Source organism: Dromaius novaehollandiae, chromosome 3, assembly GCF_036370855.1.
Source record: "Dromaius novaehollandiae isolate bDroNov1 chromosome 3, bDroNov1.hap1, whole genome shotgun sequence".
Lineage (NCBI taxonomy): Eukaryota > Metazoa > Chordata > Aves > Casuariiformes > Dromaiidae > Dromaius > Dromaius novaehollandiae.
Window position 1 is genome coordinate 54,578,090 of NC_088100.1, and position 21,968 is coordinate 54,600,057.

The 21,968-nt window shown below is 37.8% G+C and overlaps 1 protein-coding gene and 1 long non-coding RNA gene across 3 annotated transcripts in view; one reads left to right on the forward strand and one right to left on the reverse strand.

Annotated features, from left to right (window-relative positions):
• Positions 1-21,968, forward strand: part of NT5DC1 (5'-nucleotidase domain containing 1) — a 164,041-nt gene that overhangs the window by 134,614 nt on the left and 7,459 nt on the right. Inside the window, exons 9-11 of one of the 2 annotated variants that reach the window (XM_026123533.2) lie at positions 3,763-3,881; positions 4,920-5,078; positions 11,492-11,660. In XM_026123533.2, coding sequence (XP_025979318.2) covers positions 3,763-3,881; positions 4,920-5,078; positions 11,492-11,660 — 447 coding nt within the window. The remainder of the gene's footprint in view (positions 1-3,762; positions 3,882-4,919; positions 5,079-11,491; positions 11,661-21,968) is intronic. The other variant, XM_064508902.1, reaches the window with a different exon arrangement.
• Positions 264-21,968, reverse strand: part of LOC135327861 (uncharacterized) — a 38,529-nt gene continuing 16,824 nt past the window's right edge. Inside the window, exons 3-7 of the long non-coding RNA XR_010388341.1 lie at positions 20,191-20,274; positions 19,834-19,964; positions 11,060-11,190; positions 7,625-10,837; positions 264-5,672 (exon numbers count right to left, since the gene is read on the reverse strand). This is a non-coding gene — a long non-coding RNA (uncharacterized LOC135327861). The remainder of the gene's footprint in view (positions 5,673-7,624; positions 10,838-11,059; positions 11,191-19,833; positions 19,965-20,190; positions 20,275-21,968) is intronic.

Below are 21,968 nucleotides of genomic sequence, written 5' to 3' on the forward strand. Positions count from 1 at the left end.
CCTCATGTATTCAGATTTCCATCTGGGTGGGTATAACCAATAAACAGATAGCCAAGCATACTGCAGTAAGCAAGCATGTGTAGTCTTTCCCAAAGAGAAATTCTGTGCCAAAGTAAATTATCATCAGCTGTCATTTATATGGGAATAAGCTTCACTGATTACTTTTTGCATATTCTTTTATAATGAAACCAGATGTTCTTCACACCATGTTGTAAACCTGCCACTGACATTTTAAGGCACTTTAAGAAAAAGGATACTGAGTCTTGTTAGTGAAATGGTTTATTTTAAAAACTGTATTTGCTTTTGGTAATCAGAGTAGCTTTCTGAATCAGGATACATTTACCTAGTTGTTAAACACAGCAATATGCAAATTGCCATTCCAGGGATATTAGTATTGCCCCAGCATGAGTAAAGCTTTTGTTGTTGTGTTTTTAGAAAGGAACAGTAATTTCCCCTAAGGAAAATGGCTCTGAATCACTGTTGTGGTTTTGGTGAGTGTGTTAATAGAATCATTTTCTGGTTTTAATTACTTTAATTTCACTTGCTTGATACTTTTACATTTCTTCTTGTGGCACGTTTTCAGCCTGCAGCCAGGAATCCAGGTTGCAGTGATATATTAGACTTCAGAAGCAAGCGAGTCACTCAATCTAAATCATCTGAGAAATTCTTTTTTGGTTATCCAGTCCGTTTGAAATTGTCAGGACATCTCCCTTTCCTCCCAGCTTATATGACCTGAAGCATTAGCATCCCCACCTATATATGTGTTTCTTCCTGTTGAAGTAATATTTATAGCATTTCTGACCTTTGAATGAACTTTCAAGGATCAATAACAGCAAGATGGAAGGAAGGTCAGCAGCAGTTTTCCTCTTGTCTGATTGAGTGTAGCCTATGTTACACTTGGAACATCTAAGATACATTAGAAATTATCAAAATCACATTTTGCAGCATTTTTGCAGGCACTAGAGAGATTTCTTGAGTACCATCATGCATCTGCTGTCCCAAGGATATAATACAATCTCAAAGTAAGTTGTATCATTAAAGTGTTTTAAGCTGTTAAGTATTCATTTTTACATGGCAAAACTGCTGCAAGAGGCCTTACAGCCAGTGCCAAAGAGTAATTTCCTTGAGTATATTTTGCCACGAGAGAAGTGTAACTGGCTTTGAAACCGTTCTCATTAATGACCTGCTGAAACAAAAACACCATTAAAGTGTAAATTTTCTCCTGTTTTGGACTATAGCAATAAAATTGACACAGTGTTCCACATATTTGAGCTAGCTGTGTGAGCACAAGCAGCCATACGAGATTGTTCAGGAAGCAAGGCTCGCCAGTTCAGATCTGTTAGTCCTGTAACCCTACAACTGAAATGTAAGAGACCTTTCCTAATTCTTCAGGTTTCTGGAGCTTCTTCCAAAGTCAGTGTGCTCCCATAACGAATGAGACATCTTGATGTTGTTTGATGCTTCTGTGTGTAGAGGAGGAAACAGAGACTTGAAATTTCCCCTAATTTCAGCTACTTAACTGTGAAGATCCTAGTTTAATCAAACACTTGCCTTCTACAGTCAATGGCCAGAGCTGGCACCTGTAGAAAGTGCTTCTTGCTCTCTCTGTTGCCGACAAAGGGAGCCTAGCCAAGTAATTTAGATTCCAGCTATAAATTAGAAGCCTCTCTTTCGGATGCATCAAGTTAAGTGAGATGAATCTTACTGCTAGTGGTGACAATAGTGGATCTCACAGTGAGAAATCTTTTACCTTGTAATTAGAGTGATTTCTTTTTCAGTCAGAACTACCCTTGCGCCTTCCTGTAGAGGTAACAAAGCAGGGTCCTGCTCTTTGCTGGAACCTCCTGGTGCTGCTGTAATGCATAGCGTTCATAGTAATTCATAGCTGCAATAGTAATGTTGTTATTCTGAAAAGTCCCCTAGTGCTAGCTTCATTTTTCTTCAGTGACTTTCTTCAGTGACTGAATGGGCAGATCATAGGTCATGGATCATGATAGCTGTGTGTACCTTTACAAATTTCAAGAAACTCTTTTGATAACAGCTCAAGAGAGTTCTGTTTTGATAAATGCTCTTTTTACATCTCGTTGTTTGAAGATTGTGTCTACTTGTTCAGCCAGCCTTAAAAATATGTCTAAAAATACCTCCCAAAAGTTTGAAAACTTCTGTTTGATCGAAAGTTGTTTGGTCAAAAGTATTTTAAAAGCCAGGACATGTAAAATGAGGGAGACTTTTATTTATGGATGTTACCATTTTTATTATTATTGTTAGGTTACTGCAAGAAAACAAAAACAAAGACATTTCCACAGAAGTTCCACATGAGTTGCTAGTGTCAACTTTGAATTTCCTTGTTTTTTCCTAGTTTATAAAGCACCCTTAATATAGAATTGTTTTGTCTGAGAATAAATCCTGTGTTTATTCAAATTCTTGGATCTGTAATATTAAAGAGAGACTTTCTGCATCTCTCCACATACCTCTTTCCTTCTTTTTGCTTTTTTTTTTTTTTTTTTTTTCCTTCAAGGAACAATTTACCATGCCATGCACATCTTAACTGCTCTTAAACATAAAGCTGTCTTGTCATTTCTCTGCTCTTCCAAAATTTACATATCGGTTTTCAGCAGTCTCTAACCAAGTAAAGTTTGCTCACTCTGTCTCAGTCTTCCTCCTAACACATTTTAAGTACTTTGAAGAGTTGTATAAAGTAAGAGAAAGATTGGAATCCTGATGCTCTACCTAAGTCAGATCAAAGTACTGCACAGGCTTGTACCCCCTTTTTCACCAGAATAAAAATATATGTATTTCATTGAGACTGAATAATAAAATCACCCTTTTGTTTAACTGCTTTGATAGAGAAGCCATTAATATTTATATTTCTGAGGAAAACCGAACTTATCATTTCAATAGGGCTAGTATTTTGGCTCCAGCATGAAGCTAAAAGGAGTTCATCTGCCAATAGCACATGGACCTGAAGGAACAATAAAGCTACATAGACAGGACAGATGCAGCTGCCTCAAAACCAGCTAGAAACTAAGCTTATGGCACAGTTAGCTGATCACCACAGAGTTTCAGGTTCTACTAGTTTTTCTGGTTAGCTGCCAGCTGCCAGTGTAGATATACAGAAAGTTTACACCATCAGCAGCAATATTGTCTACTCATCATTTCCCCAGACCTAGTTGATAACCAGGAACTACCTGTTGCTTGTGCTGATCTAACTACCTCAGCCTGTTTTGTTGTATTTATGTCAGTTTTAAAAGTAGCAGTTATTTTATCTGTGGGGAAAGGTACATGGTGTTGTTTATGGTCTGTCAAATCTCATGGTTTCACCTTAGATCTGCAGCAGCTGCTCCATCATTCTTGTCTGTGTGGCTTCCTACCTTCACTGGTACAATATTTGGGAGGTGAAGCCTATGAAGTTCATTCCCCAGCTCTTCCATAGGTCCTGCAAAAGAGACTCAGGTGTTTCCTTTCTCACACGTTTCCCTATCATTATTTCTATTTATTTCCTGCTTCCTGAACATAATAATACACCAGGTCACATATTACCTGCCACTCTTTGTACATGAGCAGCCCTCAGCTACCAAACACCTTAGCTGAACCTGCAGTCAGAACCTAGAACTGAACCTCTTGTCAGACACTGGAACTGTTTTAATGTCAAAATAAACCATGTTTTCCAGGCTATACACATGCCACTTCTCACATGTCTCACAAGTACAGGAGCATGTGCTGCTATCACTAACCGCGGGCAGTTTTGCTTGGTGATTTCAGAGAATGATGAAGAGCAGGAGGCTCTGTTATTCCTAGATAAGCCTGGCTGGTATTCCCAAGGTAATGCTATCCATCTCTATGAACTACTGAAGAAGATGACTGGCAAGCTGGACCCCAAGGTATGTTATAAATGTGGGTAATTTTTCCTGAAAACACCCCATTGCAGTCTAAAATTTACCAAATCAGCTTGCATTAAGGTTAATGATGTGATCAGTCAGGAGTTTAATTCCGCATACACCTGCTGTTGAACTGAGCAATTTCCTTGCACTTCCAAGGTGACTGCCTCATTATGCCGCATAGCTAACATTTACAAAAATGTCAATCGCTGCACAAGGTGAGAGACTTCTTTCTCAGCTTGTTTCACGTCTTTCAGTTTCCCAGTACATAGTATTTCCTATTTAGTTCTTAGTAAATAGGCCAGGGCACAATCCCTATGCTACAAGAATGGCAGGAGATGTAGTTGCTTCTGCTTTAAATAATGTGTGAAAAAAGCTGCATCGGTATATACTAAGGCCAAAGCTGCCTGCATCTTCATCATCTCCCTGTTGATCTAGTGTTTATCGATTACAATTTTCCTGAGGAAAGAGATGGATGAAAAGGTGTCATAAGTGAAAATTAGGATCATTTTATCTCCCCATTTACAGCACAGGCTGGGTGAAAATGCCAGTGAACACTGCAGGAGCACATTTTTCCTAATGGGTAAACTACCACGTGGGTACGAAAGAGTTCTGAATCAGCGGGAGATGCTCTGTGTTTTCTTTTGTTTCCAGTGTTGTCTAAAATGCATTCCATTTATTTAGTGTATTTTCTTGTTTAACTTTTCTACTGCTTCCCGGCCGGCTATTTCAGTCAGTCAAAAATCTCAGTGCTGTTGTATGTGTCAATCCCAACCTGACATTCCCTCGTAATGTCACTGGAAGGTCAAATAAGGCGAGTATGCAGGGCTAGCCTTTTACTTATGGAGAAGCTAGAAGTGAGCTGATTGAAAAAAACTCCAGGACTATGACATTGATAAGATGTATGTGTGTTGTGGCCAGCTGTAAACATGAAAGAATTTTTATTAGGTTGTTCTAAAGCTCTTTTTCTCTGTCTTTGAAATATGGTTTGCTTGTTTTTCCCATATACAAAGAACTTTTAATTTGCTGTTTCCCTCATAGGTTGTTTATTTTGGTGACAGCATGCACTCAGATATTTTCCCAGCTCGTCACTATAGCAACTGGGAAACTGTCTTCATCTTAGAGGAGCTTCTAGGGGACAAAGTTATGGTGCCTGCGGAGACTGAATCCGAGCCCTTGGAGAAGAAAGGAAAATATGAGGTAAGGGTTCCTCACAGCTGTTTCCTGGAACAGAATAAAGTAAATTACAGAAAAGCCTAGTGCCACCTGCACTGAGAAGAAACTTTCTTGTCCAACAAGGCTGTTGGCAGCGTCGGGATCTCTCCTAGGCACGTCCTCATAGCCACACTGAGATGGTGCCATCAGGCTCCAGCTTGCCATTGTAAGAGTTCAGTTTTCGGCACTAGTGACACGCAGTCTTCATTACGCTAACCAAGCCCAATTGTGGACCACAAGAAAAGGTGGGGATGTGTTTTCCCTTAACCAAAAAATACAGTCTTCTCCTCTGCAGTAACCAGAACCTGCCTTTCATCCTAGAAGGTGAAACTCTATCGCTCCTTGTCGCAAGTCCGTCACCTGAACTCTTCACAGTTCATATGTCCCTGTTTACCAGAGGGACTGCTTCTAAGACGGGTCAACTGTGGGCTACTGAGAGTTCTCTCAGATAAATAATACAATTTTTAGGTTGACTGCAGTTGGGAAGCAGGTTCTTTGATCAGTTCTACCACTTCTGCCACTCTTCAGTTCTCCCGTGGAAGGCGAAATTTGTATTGTGGTTTATTCTTCTCCCTGCTGCTTAAGAACAAAGTAGATAGATAGAGGATTGCACTTGGGATGGAGTTGTAGCTCCAGCATTTAGTATTTAGGAATTATACTGCATCTTCAGCAAGGTACCTCTGCTAATCTGCCCCCCCCCCCCAATAACAAGAGTAAGAAATCTTAGTCTTAGTATCGTACTGTTCTTACAACTTTATTTACTTATTTATTCATTTTTAAGAACACACACATACATATATATATACTTTTACTGACATGTAAAACTATTTTTCCCTAAAAATCTATCTGTAACAGTTCAGAATGGTTTGATAGAATGTGTTCAAATATAATACTGTTTACAGTACAGACAGTACAATAAACAGAGAATTATATATACTGTTGAGAGAAGGTTTGCTTTTCTGAGGAAAAGTTATCTTTAATATAATATCTTTTTGAAAAAGAAACTGTCATTTTGGAGTGTTTACTCTTTTGTTCTCAAATCTACAAGTAATATTCTTCTGATTGCAGGTAGATATAGATATAGACACTTTTTTACGCTTTGCTTTGAAAAGCACTTACTTATTTTGTTTCTTTTTAAATAAATATTTTGAGGAATTAAAAATATAACTTACTATTGTAAAGATTTATTACAGGGTGCTTTATACAAGAGTTTTTCTTTTTGGCTAAGAAGCATATTAAAAGCCCCTGTTTTTTATGGAGAAATGGAAGCCTATAATGTGACTAAAACAATATAGAAAAGACAGCTATTTCTTTGTGATTTTGTTCGGCTTTTAAGAAATATACAATATATTCTGCTGCAATCCTGATTTGTAAAGTAAGGTCAAACAAGGACATTTCACCCACTGAAATAAGGAAAGATAATTAAAATTTAGGTTTTTTCCTGGGTTGTAGTTAAACAAAAATGAGGACAAAGAAACTCAGTCTCCTAGCAAAAAGAATATATTCCTTAGTTTAAAAAAAAAAGGGGGAAAAGTGAGCGATAATGCTACATAGGTTGAAATAATTTGATAAAATTGATTCATACTGTTAAAATCTCATTCTTCTCCATAAATTTAGCCTTTCTCTGGAAACTCTGCTGCATTAGTGCTTAGAACTTACTTCCTTGTAAGGTTTGGTTTCTTTTTTCAAACATGCTTTCTTAAGCATTTTAAATATATGCTTTTGAAGCAAACATTTTTAAACAAAAACCAGCACATGTTTCTTTTCCTGGAAGTACAATGGAAAAGTTATTGAGTCAATGTATTTCTAAGCACTTGATGGTGATTTGTTTTTATGTTGTTGCAGTACCTCTGGTGGACTCCTCACCAGATCCATCTTCCCTATCGCTGTAGCTATCAAGCGGGAAATTGAGAGTTTTAGACAGGTGTTTGACATTTTGCTAAACCTGTAGCATGCAGGGTAACAGATTGCGGTAGTTCAGTAAGACACCATGTCCGCCACACAAAACCTCTGCTCAGCTTACATCCGCTACCAGTGACAGCAAGTAAGCACGGGAGAAATGAATTGTGTTGATTAAAGGAATCCGAAGCAAGGGGCCATGGTAGGTCAGTGGTGTTACTTCATTACCCTGCTGCTCACTGGAGTCTGAACAACAGGTCACATCCATATCTCTGCAGCTAACTGGACACCACTGACTGAACAGGAGTAGTTCAAAGAGATTCCCTTTGCAAGCCTATGAACGTTTTAGTTTTATTCCCCTAATCAGCTTCTCCCATTAACCCTTTGGTTAAAAGGGGAGAAAAGCCCATTTGAAGGCTTGTACAAAGTCAGCTTGTTTGAAAAACTGGCACTAACAAATTAGATTTAGTATTATCAATTAGCCTTCTCATTCATTGGTAATAAAAAATATTACTGTTGCAGAGTTTGCATGCCATGCAGCATGTGGTGAGAGGGATTGAAAATTTAATACAAGATGCAGCCCTTCCTTCTAGCAATCTTTACAAAATAATATTAAAAAAATAAAGTATTACCTCTAATTTGCAAATGCATCTTTCAGGAAGAAATTACAAAAGCCTGTTTTCAGCTGCGTGCGTGGTATTTCATCACTAAAAGAGAGAGGGGAAGAAAACAACATCCTCACACACGAACTGGGAGGCTAGTCATTTCCATTTTCATTAGTAGTTTTTTTGTCTTTTCCTGTTCAATTGAGGGCATGATACAAGCCAGATACACATAACTGTGAAATTAGGGTAACAACTGCAGTTCTTTCAAGTATGTGAGTCATAACCAAATGAGCAAGAGAATAGCAGACTAAAACTATTCAAGCAATTACTCCGCTCTTAAGTATATTGCAGCTTGTGGGGGGGAGGAAGTACTGGGTTGAAACTAGATTCCCCCCAGATTTGGGGGTTTGTTTCTTTTGCTGGATGCTTTGTTTTTTTCCCTCTGCTCTTTAAATGTGTGATCAACTTCATCAATGAAAACTCGAAGAAAAGCTGGAATTCATCCCAGGATTTTGAGGGAAACGATTACAGAGGAGCTAGCCTGTGTGTAAAAAAAACTTGAGCTATGGGAATGGATGGAGCATAAAACTAAGAAATTGTTGGCAAATACAGATGATAGATTTCAGTTAGAAGGAAAAATTCATTTTATGGTACTGTCTTGCAGCTGCTTGGTGGGGGAAGCCAGGTCCCTTGAGCCCCTTTTCTTTCGAGGACTCCCTCAGAGTGACCTTAGACAAGGGCTAATTACTCTATGGCTCTGTTTATCTCTCTATTCCTGTTTATTTTTAGCACATGTCTAATAGTACTTTCAGGAGCAACCTGATGGAGTTTTGTGAAGCCTGATAAGATAAGCAGTATCCTTAGAGCAAAATCCTTAGATGAAATGCATTTTATTAGTTTATAATTGGATCTGATGACTATCTTTTTTTAAAAGAAAGCCTGCTTATAGTGATCCATGTTTTAATTTAGTTATAACGATCATGGGTGAGATGTTTTATGTTTACTCACAACTTGTGGGGAGCAGGTTCTGTGGAAAAGGTAGATGAGCGGCAGGTTTGCCCGCTTGCACAGCCCAACATAGCTGTGTTATACAGGTACATCTGTTTGTCATGATCCCTTACCAGCAAAGCTGTGCTGGTGGAAACACCTCAAGTGCTTGCTGTGATACAGGCAAAACTATACTTTGACCATTGTTTTTTCTGGCACTAAGAGTCAGTGTTGGTTTTAGTAACCAGGCACAAAGCACATGGCCATCAGTACCATCTATGATACTGAATGCAGGATACAGTATACAGTAAAGCAATCCTTGCGCCCTGTGCTTAGTACAAAGATGATGGCATGGATGGCAAATCTCCATTTAAATGCCTTTAAAAGATGTGAGCATACTGCATGCACAAGGCTTCTCAGCTGCATTTTTCACTCCTGTGCCATTTATATTCTTTTTTCTTTCACCTCCATACCAAATGGACAAAAACTTCAGAGCTCAGCCTATTTCAATTTTAAATAGTCCATTTGTAAGCAGACAATTTACTGTTACCCAGGGGTCCTATTAACAGATTCTGTCTGGTCTGTTAACAGGCCCCCAGTTGTCTGCAGTTAATAAAGGTGATAGGAAGTATTCCAGGTGGTTTAAGTTAGTGAGAAGCTTGGGACTTGGGGATCAGTAGTATCATCATTACTTCTCTGAAGTTTAAATGCAGTCTCTGAGGCTTTGTAGCCTGAATTGACACAATCAACATCTAACCTCCTGTTAGACTGTTTAACTAACGTGCCTGAGAGCAAAAGCAAATGTTCAGGGGGTTTTGCGTATGAAAGAGGGATGGCTCAGACTTCCCAGCATATATTGTCCTGCAGCAAGAGCAAACCTGCATTTGGGGTCTGCAAGAGTGGATGGTGCAGTCTCCAGAGCTCCTCAGCTCCATGGTTGCATGTGTGTCTCCAGGTGTGTGAAGAGCAGTGATTTTGCCAAGCAGCTTCTCTCTGATTTTGCAGGCTTTGTGGTACATGGTCTAGCCTTGATTGCAGACTATGTACACTTCATGTGAGATGTGGAAGTCTTTGGGAAGCAGCAGAATGATAGAGGGAATGATATCAGATACTTTCTAGGGATCAATTTATTGGGCAAAGCTTTGACTGCTCTTTTTGGATTTGAGCTCTAAATGTAACCTAGTTATTAAACCACCTTCATCATGGGGAGATAAGCCAGAAGCAAAATAATAGTTCTGTATCAGGTGACTTGATGACAATGTTGATATTTAACAGTGTTTGGTTTTATTAAGGACATAGGCTGTAATTTCTAGTTTTATCTTCCTCCTCCTTATGAGGACAAGGAAGAAATTGCCATTCTAACCATCAGACCTCTGAAAAAAATCAGTTCATTTATTCAGATTGCAATTTTAATTGCCTGTTGAACCAACTGTAATTATTTCAAAAGACAGAAGCCTCTGATGTTTTATCTTGTCAATAAACAAGGGCCTGTCATATGTGCAAATGCTTGTGTGGGCCAGTATGGGGTTTGGGTTTTTTTTTTTTTTTTTGTTTAATTATCTGAACATCTGGTATTGTCTTATGAGATTTCTGTATGTGTCATCCAGCTGGCAAATGGATTTTAATTCAGCATAGCATCTACATTAAATGATAACTGATGTAAAGTCCTGGGATTTGCATGGAAAGGTAAGATTTGGCAAAATAAATGTAAAATACTGTCCTTGTGTGTGGAAAAAAATGAAGAACATAGCTCATAAGTAAACTGTTGTTTTGAAATTAAAGATATGTTTTTTTCCAACCTATTTTCAGCAATAGACAAAAACCAATATCTGCATTTGTCCAAATCAACTCTTCCTCTGCAAAAAACAACTACACTCCGAATTAAGAATTGCTGCTCAGAATCACTAAAACAATTCTATGTGGTTTGTTTTTATTATGTTGGATTTTTTCAGCTTTGTTGTGATCAAGACCAAGGATATCTGTCATAAACAAGAATGATTTCAGCACATTCTCAAAATTATTAAGAAAGGAGATAAATGAAAAACGAAGTACAAAAGTTCAAGTATCTGGAGGCACAGGCTAGGATATCTGTTGTTCTGCTGGTCTGAAAATATACTTTGCACACAAATGTCTTTAACAGATTTTCTATAGTGTAGTTTGCAGTTTTGTTTTCCATTTTTTTAATCTTTCTGTAGAGGTTTCTGGAGTTTTTTCTGGCTGCTCATGGCAATATATAGCAGGTTTTAAGACGAACTGCAAAAAAAAAAAAAAAAAACAGTTTTCTCCATACTGCATTATTACTTTTTTTAAAACATAATGAGTCTACATGTTGATGTCTAAAAATATACATGAAAAATACCAAATTTTCATAATTTTCTAGCCAACTGAATGACTCTCCATGGATGCTGTGACTTCATCCTCAGTTATTTAACAACTCAGACACAGATGTAATAATACATTTAAAATTATACATACTTTGCAGTTACTCCCTCTGTCATTCAGCATATGGTAGACTCCTTTCTCATGCAAAGGATTCCAGGTGGGGATATAGTCTGTGTCATGGCTACCCAGCTTTTCCAGCAGAGAAAGGCAGCAAGCTATTCATGCTAAAATAAAAAATACAGAAAAGAAAAGATTTTTAAGGGAAAAATGCTTAAAGCCAACTTTATACGTCCTAGGGAATCAGTAAATTGCACAGACAGGAGTTTGAGGCCTTATCAGAGGAATATTTTTTATTGTTTTCTTCCATAATATTTTTAAGCCACATTGCTCCTGAGGCATAATACAGTTTTCCCAGAAAACCAGAGAATCAACACTGAGTTTCTTAAACTAATATTTGTGGTTGGATAAAGAAGGAAGATAGAATATTTTTTGTAAGCTTACATATTTATCTTCTTTTTATTTCAGGGACATCCCCCTGAAGCTCCTTACGCTGTATCTAAACAGTGGGGCTCTTTCTTCGTGGACAGCTTGCCAGGCTTGGGAAATGCCGAGGAAACCTTAGTTAGCACATGGTCCTGTAAATGTATTAGCACTTACAGCACTATTGCAATCCCTAGCCTTGAGGCAATAGCAGGTGAGGAAGATTTTTTTTTTTTTCCCCCTAATGAACGTGTAGCATTCATAGTAATTTTGTCATCTGTAGACCTCTTTTTGAGATTATGTGTGTCCAGTATGCATTCAAAAATACTCTCTTGATATCACTCAACAGTATATGACTAGTAATTGCTTTGACGTCTATGCTTGTAAGAGTTGTCTGCCAATCCAGTTCAGTGGGGTTTTTTGTTTGTTTGTTTTTTTTTTAGTATCTGCAAATATTAGACACTTAATTTATCCTATGTTAGAAACAGAACTCAACATTTCACAAACTGTAGGTTAGTTCTTGAGTTTGGTCAGGACTTCCCCACAGTAGTTTGCTGTTTCTACTTTCAGTTACAGCAGGAAACGAACACACATACAAAATTACTTGTGGGGTTTTTTCAGCTTCCAAATGTGTTTCCCTTTAATCTGACTTGTTATCATTTCTCAATCAGTTCACTGGCTTATCCCGTTACAGTTTAAATAGAGATGAATGAACACAACAGTGTAATGTAGCCAAGAATGCCTAGGACAATGGTTCTCTCTTTTTTTTTTTTTTTATTGCTTTTTTAATATGTGTATTTCTTTTGAAACGGCATCATTATGGAGAGAACTGGAGCCTAGAATCTTCTCATTATCTGCAAAAAAAGGCCATCGCAAGCAATGTCCTTTTCTCCAAATCAGCCCTAAAAATCCCTCTGTTCTGAGAAGTTACTTTAGATTTTCTACCCTCTTCCATCAAGACTTTGATGAGGATACAAGTATGGTTGATCGTCTGGCTTTTGTAACTAATTTACCCCGGATGAACCATGCGTCCTTATGTAGCAATAACAGTGGCAGTGATACTGCAATACCTTTGCAACCGCAATACATATCAGCTGGCTATGAAGTGGTGATGAAGGTCCTCTATTATCAATTTATCATTTTCCTAACTCAACATTATTGATAAACCATGCCTAAAAGAATAAATAAATTATTACATGAATGATGTGCTTAGCAGCATGAAGAACACAGCAAATACTTAATTTACTAGCCCTCTGTTCAGATGGAGCCTACCTCATGCATAAAGCCAATGAATAAAAACTTGTTCTGAAAGAGCATTTCAGATTTGCAAAACAGCTATTTCTATTCCATTGCCAGAAAACAGGCTATATTTTCACTCACTCTTATAAAAGCCAACAACATTTTAGAGTCAGTGAATGACAAAATTAAAATAGATCTGGTCTTTGCAGCCATATTCTACACATTTTTCTGCATTATAAGAATATCTCAAAACAGATAAACTCGTACAGTGCCACAGTTTATTTACACTTCTGACATTTACTGTGTTGCAGTGTGTATTTCAGCCTAAAGGTACAGAGCTCAAATATAACACGGAAAATTGCCAGGAGAAAGACAACTTCTTTAAAACTCCCTTCTAATACTTTTTCCTGAGTCATTCTGGGGTTTGCTTTAAAAAGGTATTGTCCTACAGGAAATATATTGGGCAGCCTTGTCCTGTGAAAATCTGCTTTCCAACCAACTCCTCCAAGGCACAGCTCAGTTTGCGTGGTTAGCAAAGGCTTCAAGCTGCAAAGGTTTCAAGAAAAGTTTCCAGCGACAGATGAAGGGGTGAGACCAATAAAGTTATATAGCTGCAAATTACACGGTGAAGTGTGGGAGCGGTGCAGCTGTCTGTTCCCTCCGATTTGATTATCAGCTGTGGAGCCTCTGCAATGTCCCACTCATTAGGAGAAATACTCTGTCCTGGGGACTCACCTTCCTTCCACTGCGTCCAACCCATGCTGCGGCAGTGACTGGTGTCTTTACAACCTGTATCCCAGAGTTAAAGGATAGGTCAGAGCTAACATTTCTAACTTGCATCTGTGTGCCCAGAAAGAAACTCAAAGCTGAATGTGTGAGACTATCTATGGTTTCTTACAGAGAAAGAGAGGTATTTCTTGTTTGTGCTGAAGAGCAGATGTTCATTATTATGGATGTTGAGGAATTCCTGACTCCTCTAGCATACCTTGTCTAACTCCTGTTGCAGCAAGCTGTGTGAGTCCCTGCTTTGCCAAGCCCTGAAATTTTTGGCTATGGTTGTAAGTCATAGCCTAGATGCTTTTATTTTGGAATAACTAGCTACAAGAGATTCAAACTGGTTCTGTGAGTTTGATGCCCTCTGGCTTTTCCTTTTCTATTCACATATTTTAATTGCTAGCAGAGGACTTCCCTCTGCCAGTTTGCAAAAAACATAGGCCCCTCCTCAAGAAGGTCCGAGTCCAAACGTGCAGCCACAGTACTGGCTTGGTGATCATGTGGGCCAAGTGTTCCTCTACCAGCTTGGGCTTTGCTAGCAGTGTGGCCACAGCAGCACACATCTCAGTGTGACCTGGCCAACTGAGCAACTACCACGTTCCCTCAAGGTGTTTTGCACCTTAATTTGAGTTCTGGATTCACCATTGCTTCACTGTTAGAAATAGCTCAACAAGCCTTTGTATGTCCCCTTAAGCTACAGAAAGTGCCACATAGAAATAAATATCCTAACAGATTATGATCTGCAAAAATATTTGGTGAAAGCCAAACAGTCTGTGTTATACTATCTTTAAAAGACACTTGATTCATGTTGCTTGGATGTAATATATATCTGGGCATAAAGAACAGCTCAATTTACTTCTAAAACATTCTTTTCATTGAAAAAGATTTTTTAACAAAATATATACTAGTGTCTTACAAAAAATGCTGAGTTTTCATCAAGATTCTTATGAGAACTCCTTTGAAGGTATTACCAGAATTTTATCTTGGTTAATAAAACCCGTCAGGGCTTGTTTCCATTTTTTAAAATACAGGAAATACATGAAATATTTAAAAAGTTGTAGCTCTGCTTAGAGATGCTGGAATTAAAAAAAACCATTGACAGTTCTCTTTTTTTTCATCCAAAGTATTGTGAGTTTGGTCCTGATGCCTTTTAGTATTTTCACCTAAAGAATTGATACAAATAAGAAAATGGAACAATCTGATATTTATCAAAAAATGTTCTAGGAAAAGGGTTTCATGGGGAATGCTGCTGTCACAGTTTTTGGCTATTCAACATATAAAGTAACTGAGCATGCACATAAATTGTTTGTGTAATTAGTAAAAAAGACAACTTGATGAAAAAAATAGTCCAGTTCACTGTTCATTATCTTTCTGTGCTAAATTTCTGTAGTTGTTCTTTGTTACTTCTGTCCTCATCTATAGTTGAAAATTCAGTATCTGGCTCAAAAGCAGTTTGCATTGAAAGATACATCAGAAATTCTGAATTCTTGTCTGGTCTCTAATAAGCAAAGTATTAGTGGGATTATAGCTTACTAGATCACAGCTTGTCATCTAACCTCTAACCATCTAACCTTCAGCCCCTGAAGAGGTATAGCCATTTTCCTTGAGCATGAAACAAAGGACATTTTGGTTACTGCTAAAATTGCCCAAAGGACATAAAGGGTCATCCATCATATGTTCTGTATACTTTTTTTAGTTTGGAGGGGAAATCAGACAGAAGTCAAGGAAAACTCTTCACTGAAGATATTAACACCCTGACATTAAAAAGACATTCAGAAAGTTTAACTGAAGAGAAGCATTATGGCTGTACCTCTGTAATAGTAAGAGGAAATGAGTTAAAGTGAAAGTTTTCTAAACATTTCATAGGTCTTTTATGACCTGTTAACCACTTTAGTAAGTAGGGAAGTTTTTCTTTTTTTTTTTTTTTTTTTTTTTTGAAAGCTGAAGAACTCATGATTATATTGACAGTAAGTGGTTAATAAAATAATAGAAGCCAACACTCCTATGCCTATTCTTTATGACTCATTCACAAGACCATCTGTTCCTTCGCTTTTCTGCTATTGAATCTCTTCTCATTTACAGCTCCCTCACAGTTTTTGATCATTTTAAAGCACGATGATATTGTAAGCCAAATTTTCAAGACCAGGATCCATTACTGTGGGAACTTTCCATCCTAGCTCCTACATGGAAATTAAAAGATATGGGAGCTTGTCTGAAAAATGAGATTTTGCATAAACCACGGTATGTCATATAGCCTAGTCAACTTTAGAAAGTTTGGTTTGAGCCAAGTAGAGCCAGGTACTCTTATCTACCAACCTGCATTATCTGAACTTTACCTTCAAGTAGCATACTACCGTTATTCTGCTGCTTTTTGATCAAATTTCCAAATGCCCATGTAAATAAGGATATGTCCTGCATCACTAGCCAGTGATGCCATTTCAGATTGCCATTTGATTAACAATTTAAGGTCTCAACAATGATAGGCATATTTCAAACTAACGCTTTTATTCTCCCTTATGAGTCTCGTCATGATTGGTATTTTTACCAAAGTCCCACTTCAGAGAATTCCATGATTAGTAACTGTGTAGTTTTAGAGTTTATGGAGGAATTTTAGGTTCTTTGTTGCAAAAAAGAGCTTGAAAAAGTGGGCCCTAAATCCCAGTAAAGAGAACTCAAGATAGACTGTTTTAAAATTTCATGATTATTAACCTAATCTGCTGAACTTGTCACATCACATCACTTCTGAATGGTGGGTTTTGCCATAAGATTAAAAATGGTTGCAAGCAAGAATAGGAGACTGAGAAATGTAAGAGCTCAAAACAGTTGCACTTCAAGGAAGAATGAGTGTAAATCTAACTGTTTTATGGATGCAGTCTTTATTTCACACTTTGGAAATTTGATAATCAAGCCTATGTCAGCCGTGAGGATAATGCATCTTCTTTAAACTAGCAAGCTATATGAAATCTCATCATGCTTTGCCCATATGAGTCTGTAAGTTTTTCTTCATGCCTTATTGTTATTTCAATTAGCTAGCACAAGAGAAAAATCTTAGTTATAATTTGTCAAAGCTGTCTCTTTAAAGAGGTCTACGGATCTATACCCTTCCTCCTTCTGCAGGAGTTCGAGGAGTCAGTCGGCTTGCAGTATAAATGTAATGATAAAATTGCAAGTGAACCATGGCAAAGAAGTTCATGTTTCTGCTTAGAGTTGCAAATTATCTGTACAACAGAAAACACAGGCATGTCACAGATATACAGATCTGCCCATCACAGATTGACTTAAAACTGCAAACCCCACACTTCTTCTTCAACAAATATTTTAAAGCTGAATGTCCTTGAAGAATCTACTGGTACTATGGAAGTCATTAATTTAACCGAGCATGTAGCCATGTTCTCACTTGTATATCATGAATGTTATAGTTCTTAATTGTTGCTGAAGTGAAACAAAAAAAAACTGTGTTAGAATACATTTGTTCTATGGTTTTTCATTGAAATTACATCATCTAAAGCCAAATCCAACTCCTATTAAAATTAAATTTGTCTTTCATGTAACTGGAGTGATAATTACATGCTCTTGCTTTTTCAAATAATACAATAATGGGCATATAATGTACTTAGACATATAGAGGTATCTATATTATAAATAACTTGTTAATTAGCAGTAACCTTTGATATCTAATGCCTTCCCTTTCAACTGTGCTTTTACCCACCAATTTCAGTGTAAGAATGTATCTATACAACATCAGCTAGAGACTAATGTAAGAAAATGCTTTGTGATTTAAACATCCTTTTGTTCTCAGCTGCTATAAAGAGTAACTGCTATTAAAAGCCCTAAGGGGTCATTTATATATATGTGTGTGTATACACACACACACACACACACACACATATATATTTTTAATTCAAGAAATGCATTTTTAAAAAATTGGTGTGTATATATATACATATGACAGAATCATTTCGGAGGGTTTGTGAATCTGAGATTTTGACACAAGTAAATAACTGATAGCAAAGATAATTTACTACAGAAAAGACAGGTGTTCTGAATACATCATCAGTATCAGGGTAAACTGGACATCACTATCAGGGTAAACTGGAAAGCATCAGATAATGTAAATCTGATTCATCTGTTCCAGGAAAATAGTTTCAGTGTTCTTGATTTAAGAGAGAGAAAAACATACCCTGTCTCTCTTGCAACATGATAGACAAATATAGTGCATTTATTTTTTCACCTGCAAAATATGACTGAAATTGACAGTAAACTACGTTTTGGCCATAACAAATTATTTTTCAGTAGATTAGAACTGGCTTGTAAAAATTCTTCAGGACACAGTATTTCCCAAAGCACTTGAGACCCCAACTTTCCCAAAGGATTTGATTATTTGGTAGTAATTTTGAACATAGACAGGACAGTTTTTCAGTGCATTACAATTTGTTCAGTCTCTCCCTGCTTCTCCACATAGGTGTATTGACTTTTGCCCCTGAAGGCCTTGTCAAATCACGCATAACCCAAAAGATTACTTCCTAGCCAATAACTGACAGAAATGTTCCTGCAATCTTTATTCTGCTCTGTGAGATGTCAAAGCACAGCCACCTCTAAAAGATTAAAGGGAGAACTCACGAGCAACTCATTAAGAAAAGGGTAACCACTCAGTCATTTCTATTTCAAAGTTATCCTTCAACTCAAGCAGCATAATTTCATTTTCAGGCTGTAATTAAAGCAATAATTGGGTTTTGACTAGCCTCAGAGTTATGGGGTGGTTTTAGATCACTTCTTTAAAAACATTAGTGGCAATACAAAGTGTTGATAATTGGTGAATGTGAAAAACAGTGAAAATAGATAAGTCAGCAAATATTGGAAATATTTTTTGATCAGATTGGAATTTTACATACCCTGCAATCTCATATAGACAAAAACATTGCTGGAAACATTTATGTACTCTGGATTGGTGCCTAACATATTCCCTCTGGATTAAGATTTTAACACACAAGAAAACAATGTAGGCTTTGTCTTCACTGCTTAAAAAGCTCAGTGTGTGTTTTTTTTACCTAAAAGTAGGCAGTGTCACCCATTCTGAGGGGAAAACAGAGAAAGAGGAAGAAAACGTTTATTTTTACAAGAGAGGGGAACTTGAGGTTGACCCAAATTTGGAGAGTAAGGTTGATCTTGGTGAATTCACCCCATAACGAAAGTAAAACGTAAGCAAAATCTTCACTGTATTTTTATCACAGTATAACTGTCATGCCTTCAAATATTAAAAAGGCAATTTACTTCTTTTTCTTAATCAGTAACACCTCTAGTTTCAAGCAATTGCTTGTCTTTAGGCTAACTTTTTTAGTTTACCGCCAAAGCAATACTGACCTCCCTTATATCCAGTGTGAGGCATTCAAACAGAAATTAATTAGCAGGTCCCTGAAAGACCAGCACCTGCCTGTAGGGTCTTGGCATCCTCTTACAGTTTTTTAGATTAAGCCAAGCCTTAATATTTTCATCAAAGAACGTTATAGTCTACTGTATTCTTCTGATCAGTTCCAGATCAAGCTTAGAACCACACAAGGCTTTTCCCTCAAAGGGTCTCCCAAAAAACACCATTTAAAATAAATCAAGAATGAGAGAACATTATTTCCTTCTTATAGAAATAATGAGTCTTTTGCAAACAGAGATAAACCGGCAAAGGAATTTCCAAGGCTTTTCTTCGCTGCAGACTTTATCGGGCTCAGATATTAGTTTAGCACACACTATGTGCACAGCTGTTGTGTTCAAGCAGGGGTCAGCAGTCCCTTAGCTGTCAAGTAGACCCTAAGTCATGTGAATTGTTTCTCCCAAGATAATTACGGTGAAACTCTGTGCCATAAGCAATCTCACCCATCAAGGTGGGATGATCTTTCCATCCCTTGGGCACTCATCCCTCTCTAAATCTCTGATAGTGAGTCCTCTGCTCCATGTCTCCCAGTTTGCCACTCGGGTTCCCTCTGATTTCCCCATTTCTCATGTTAGATGCAACAGACCAGTAACCGATAAAAACCCCCGGTGACAGCAAAGCTCTTCTTTAGGTCAAGCCCGTGCTACATACCTCTACTGGCATAGCAGGAGGCTTGTTCTCTGACCAACAGACCCATGTTGGCAAAGGTGCAATTAAAGCAGCAAATCTGCACATTCGCTAGGACTAGTTTTATTCTCTGTTCCTGGATACCTAGGAATAAACCGCACTGCCAAACACAGCACTTTCCAAGTGACAGCCACCTCTGAACTAGGAAGTTTTATTGACTTCGTTCAGTGCAGCATGCCTATACTCAAGGCTCTCCCACTTGCTCTGTGGTTCCCTTCCCTCCCTCGCCCACGTGGCACCCACCCAGGTCCTCTCCCTCACCCACCTCTCTAATTTTCCAGTCACAGTGTGCGGGCAGCAGTGATGACTTTCACATAACAGATAGAAGGAATGCTTTGCTCTTGCTGACTTCAGGATTTCAGGAGCTTTGTCTTGATACAGCAAACATCTGATCCCCTGCTTAGGAAAAATCAGCCTTAGAAATTTCACTAAAAATAACTGATAACAGATAAGCCTAATTTTGACCTTGTTTTCTCTTTTCTTTTCTTTTTGCCACGAGAATGCTCCCTCACATACAGAGCTCTTGCTACAAGCACTGTTTTGATTGTTATGCAATATAAATAGGTCAGCAGATAAAAACATTTAGTATTTCAGAAAAACAATAACACATGTTATAGTTTACCTGTAGATTGGTAGGTCTCAGAGTTGATCACTTGACAGCAGAGCCAAACTAGTGAGCTCTTCTGCAGCAGTTATGCCTACTCCACTGTTAAGAAATTTTTTTTAATGGTTATTAAGAAATTAATATTTTCCTTATTCTTCAACAACAACTATGCAATATAAGTAAAGTTTTATGGCAAAGCTTCTAGGCTAGTATAAATTAGTGGAATTCCTCCAGAAGCAAGAGGATTAATGCTGGTTGACAGTCTGCCCCTATAGTTACACCACCTGGATGCTGAGCCATATGATAGAGCTCTGTGTGTGTTTTTTGAGATTTGTCACAATTAAGCAATTTAATCATTTTTAAAGTTAAAACTTGGTTATCACTGAAGAGGTTTTAGCTTTTCTCTCTGCAGTTTCTTTGGTAATAATCAGGAGAGTATATTTGGACTCCGCTAAGAATACAATTCTCCTCTTTACTATGAGGTTTTTGCATTTAGGTTCCAGCCCTGCTGACTGGTATGGTGCTGACCTCAGAAAAGGGAGGGAAGTTCTGCTTTTTGTAGTACTTCTCACTCATCGAGAGGATGCTGCTGTTGTGTCACGGTTAAAAAATGTTGTCTTTGCTTTTGTTGGTCAATATTGCAAAATGATTCATGACATTCCTTCTGTGTGTTTTAGGAGAAATCTATTTTTGTCTTGCACTGTGCTTTTAATTAAAAAATAAAGTCTTCCATCTAAAGAGCTTAGTTAAGATTATATTTTCTTAAGGCATTGGTTTGTTCTTAAAGCATTGGTTTGTTCAAGGAAATCTCAGAAAAAGGATTAGGCTTGAGTAGTGAGCTTATCAAGCAGGCCTGTGTCTGGATTAGATTATAATTGTCTTTCATTCAGTTACTCAAATATTTTCCTGATCACTCATCTAGAATATTATGTTTCTTCTTCCTCTGTTTGTGGCTGGAACTCTAATTTTTCTTCCAATAAAAATGCTTGTGGCTTTCAGTTAGCTTCCTTACAATAAATGAATAGCAGGCAGACATGGAGGCGTTTCCAGTTAAATAACTAGGAAATCCATCAGTATCACCTAAATACATGTATGGATATAGGTATGCATAAACATCAGAGCACAGTGTTGTAATTAACAACACTTAATAACTGTGTCTTAATTACTGGAACACAGCAGCTTAATAACTGGAATTAGTCTCACAGTGGTTCCTGTTAGAACGTCATCACTGCTGTTTTATTAACACCAGGGCTGTTGAAGCCCTGTAAGGGACGTAGGGCAGCGCAGGAATCCCTAAGGGAGCTTCTGTGGTCAGTCTATGAATATAATGAATGAATGCTGCCCAAGCCACAGGGGAATGCTAATAACTCCATCTGAAGAGTCATTGCAAGGGAAACTTTTTCATCAGTCACTTGCACTCAGGCTCTAGGATGGGAGCAAAGAAAAAAGTAGAACAGAAATTCAGGAAGAAACACCTAATGACTAAAATTTTGCTAGATCTAATAAGTAACATAGTCCTTTAGGCCCTCCATTTATGACTTTTATGAGTCTGTCTCTAAAAGAGAGATTCCTCATTGGGTCATGTCTGTATGGTACCTAGAGTTGCCTACCTCAGAATAGGTCGTATGTCAATTCCCATATAGGAATGCAGTGGAGAGGGGTGTATCTGAAGTCTAGAACTCAGTCAATTTTCCATAGGTCTGAAGCTGTGAAAATATCTCTGTGTTGGCCACCAATGGGGCAGCGTAACCATGCTCAGACATAGCGAGGGGCCCGTCAGGCTAGAGGTTTCCCCT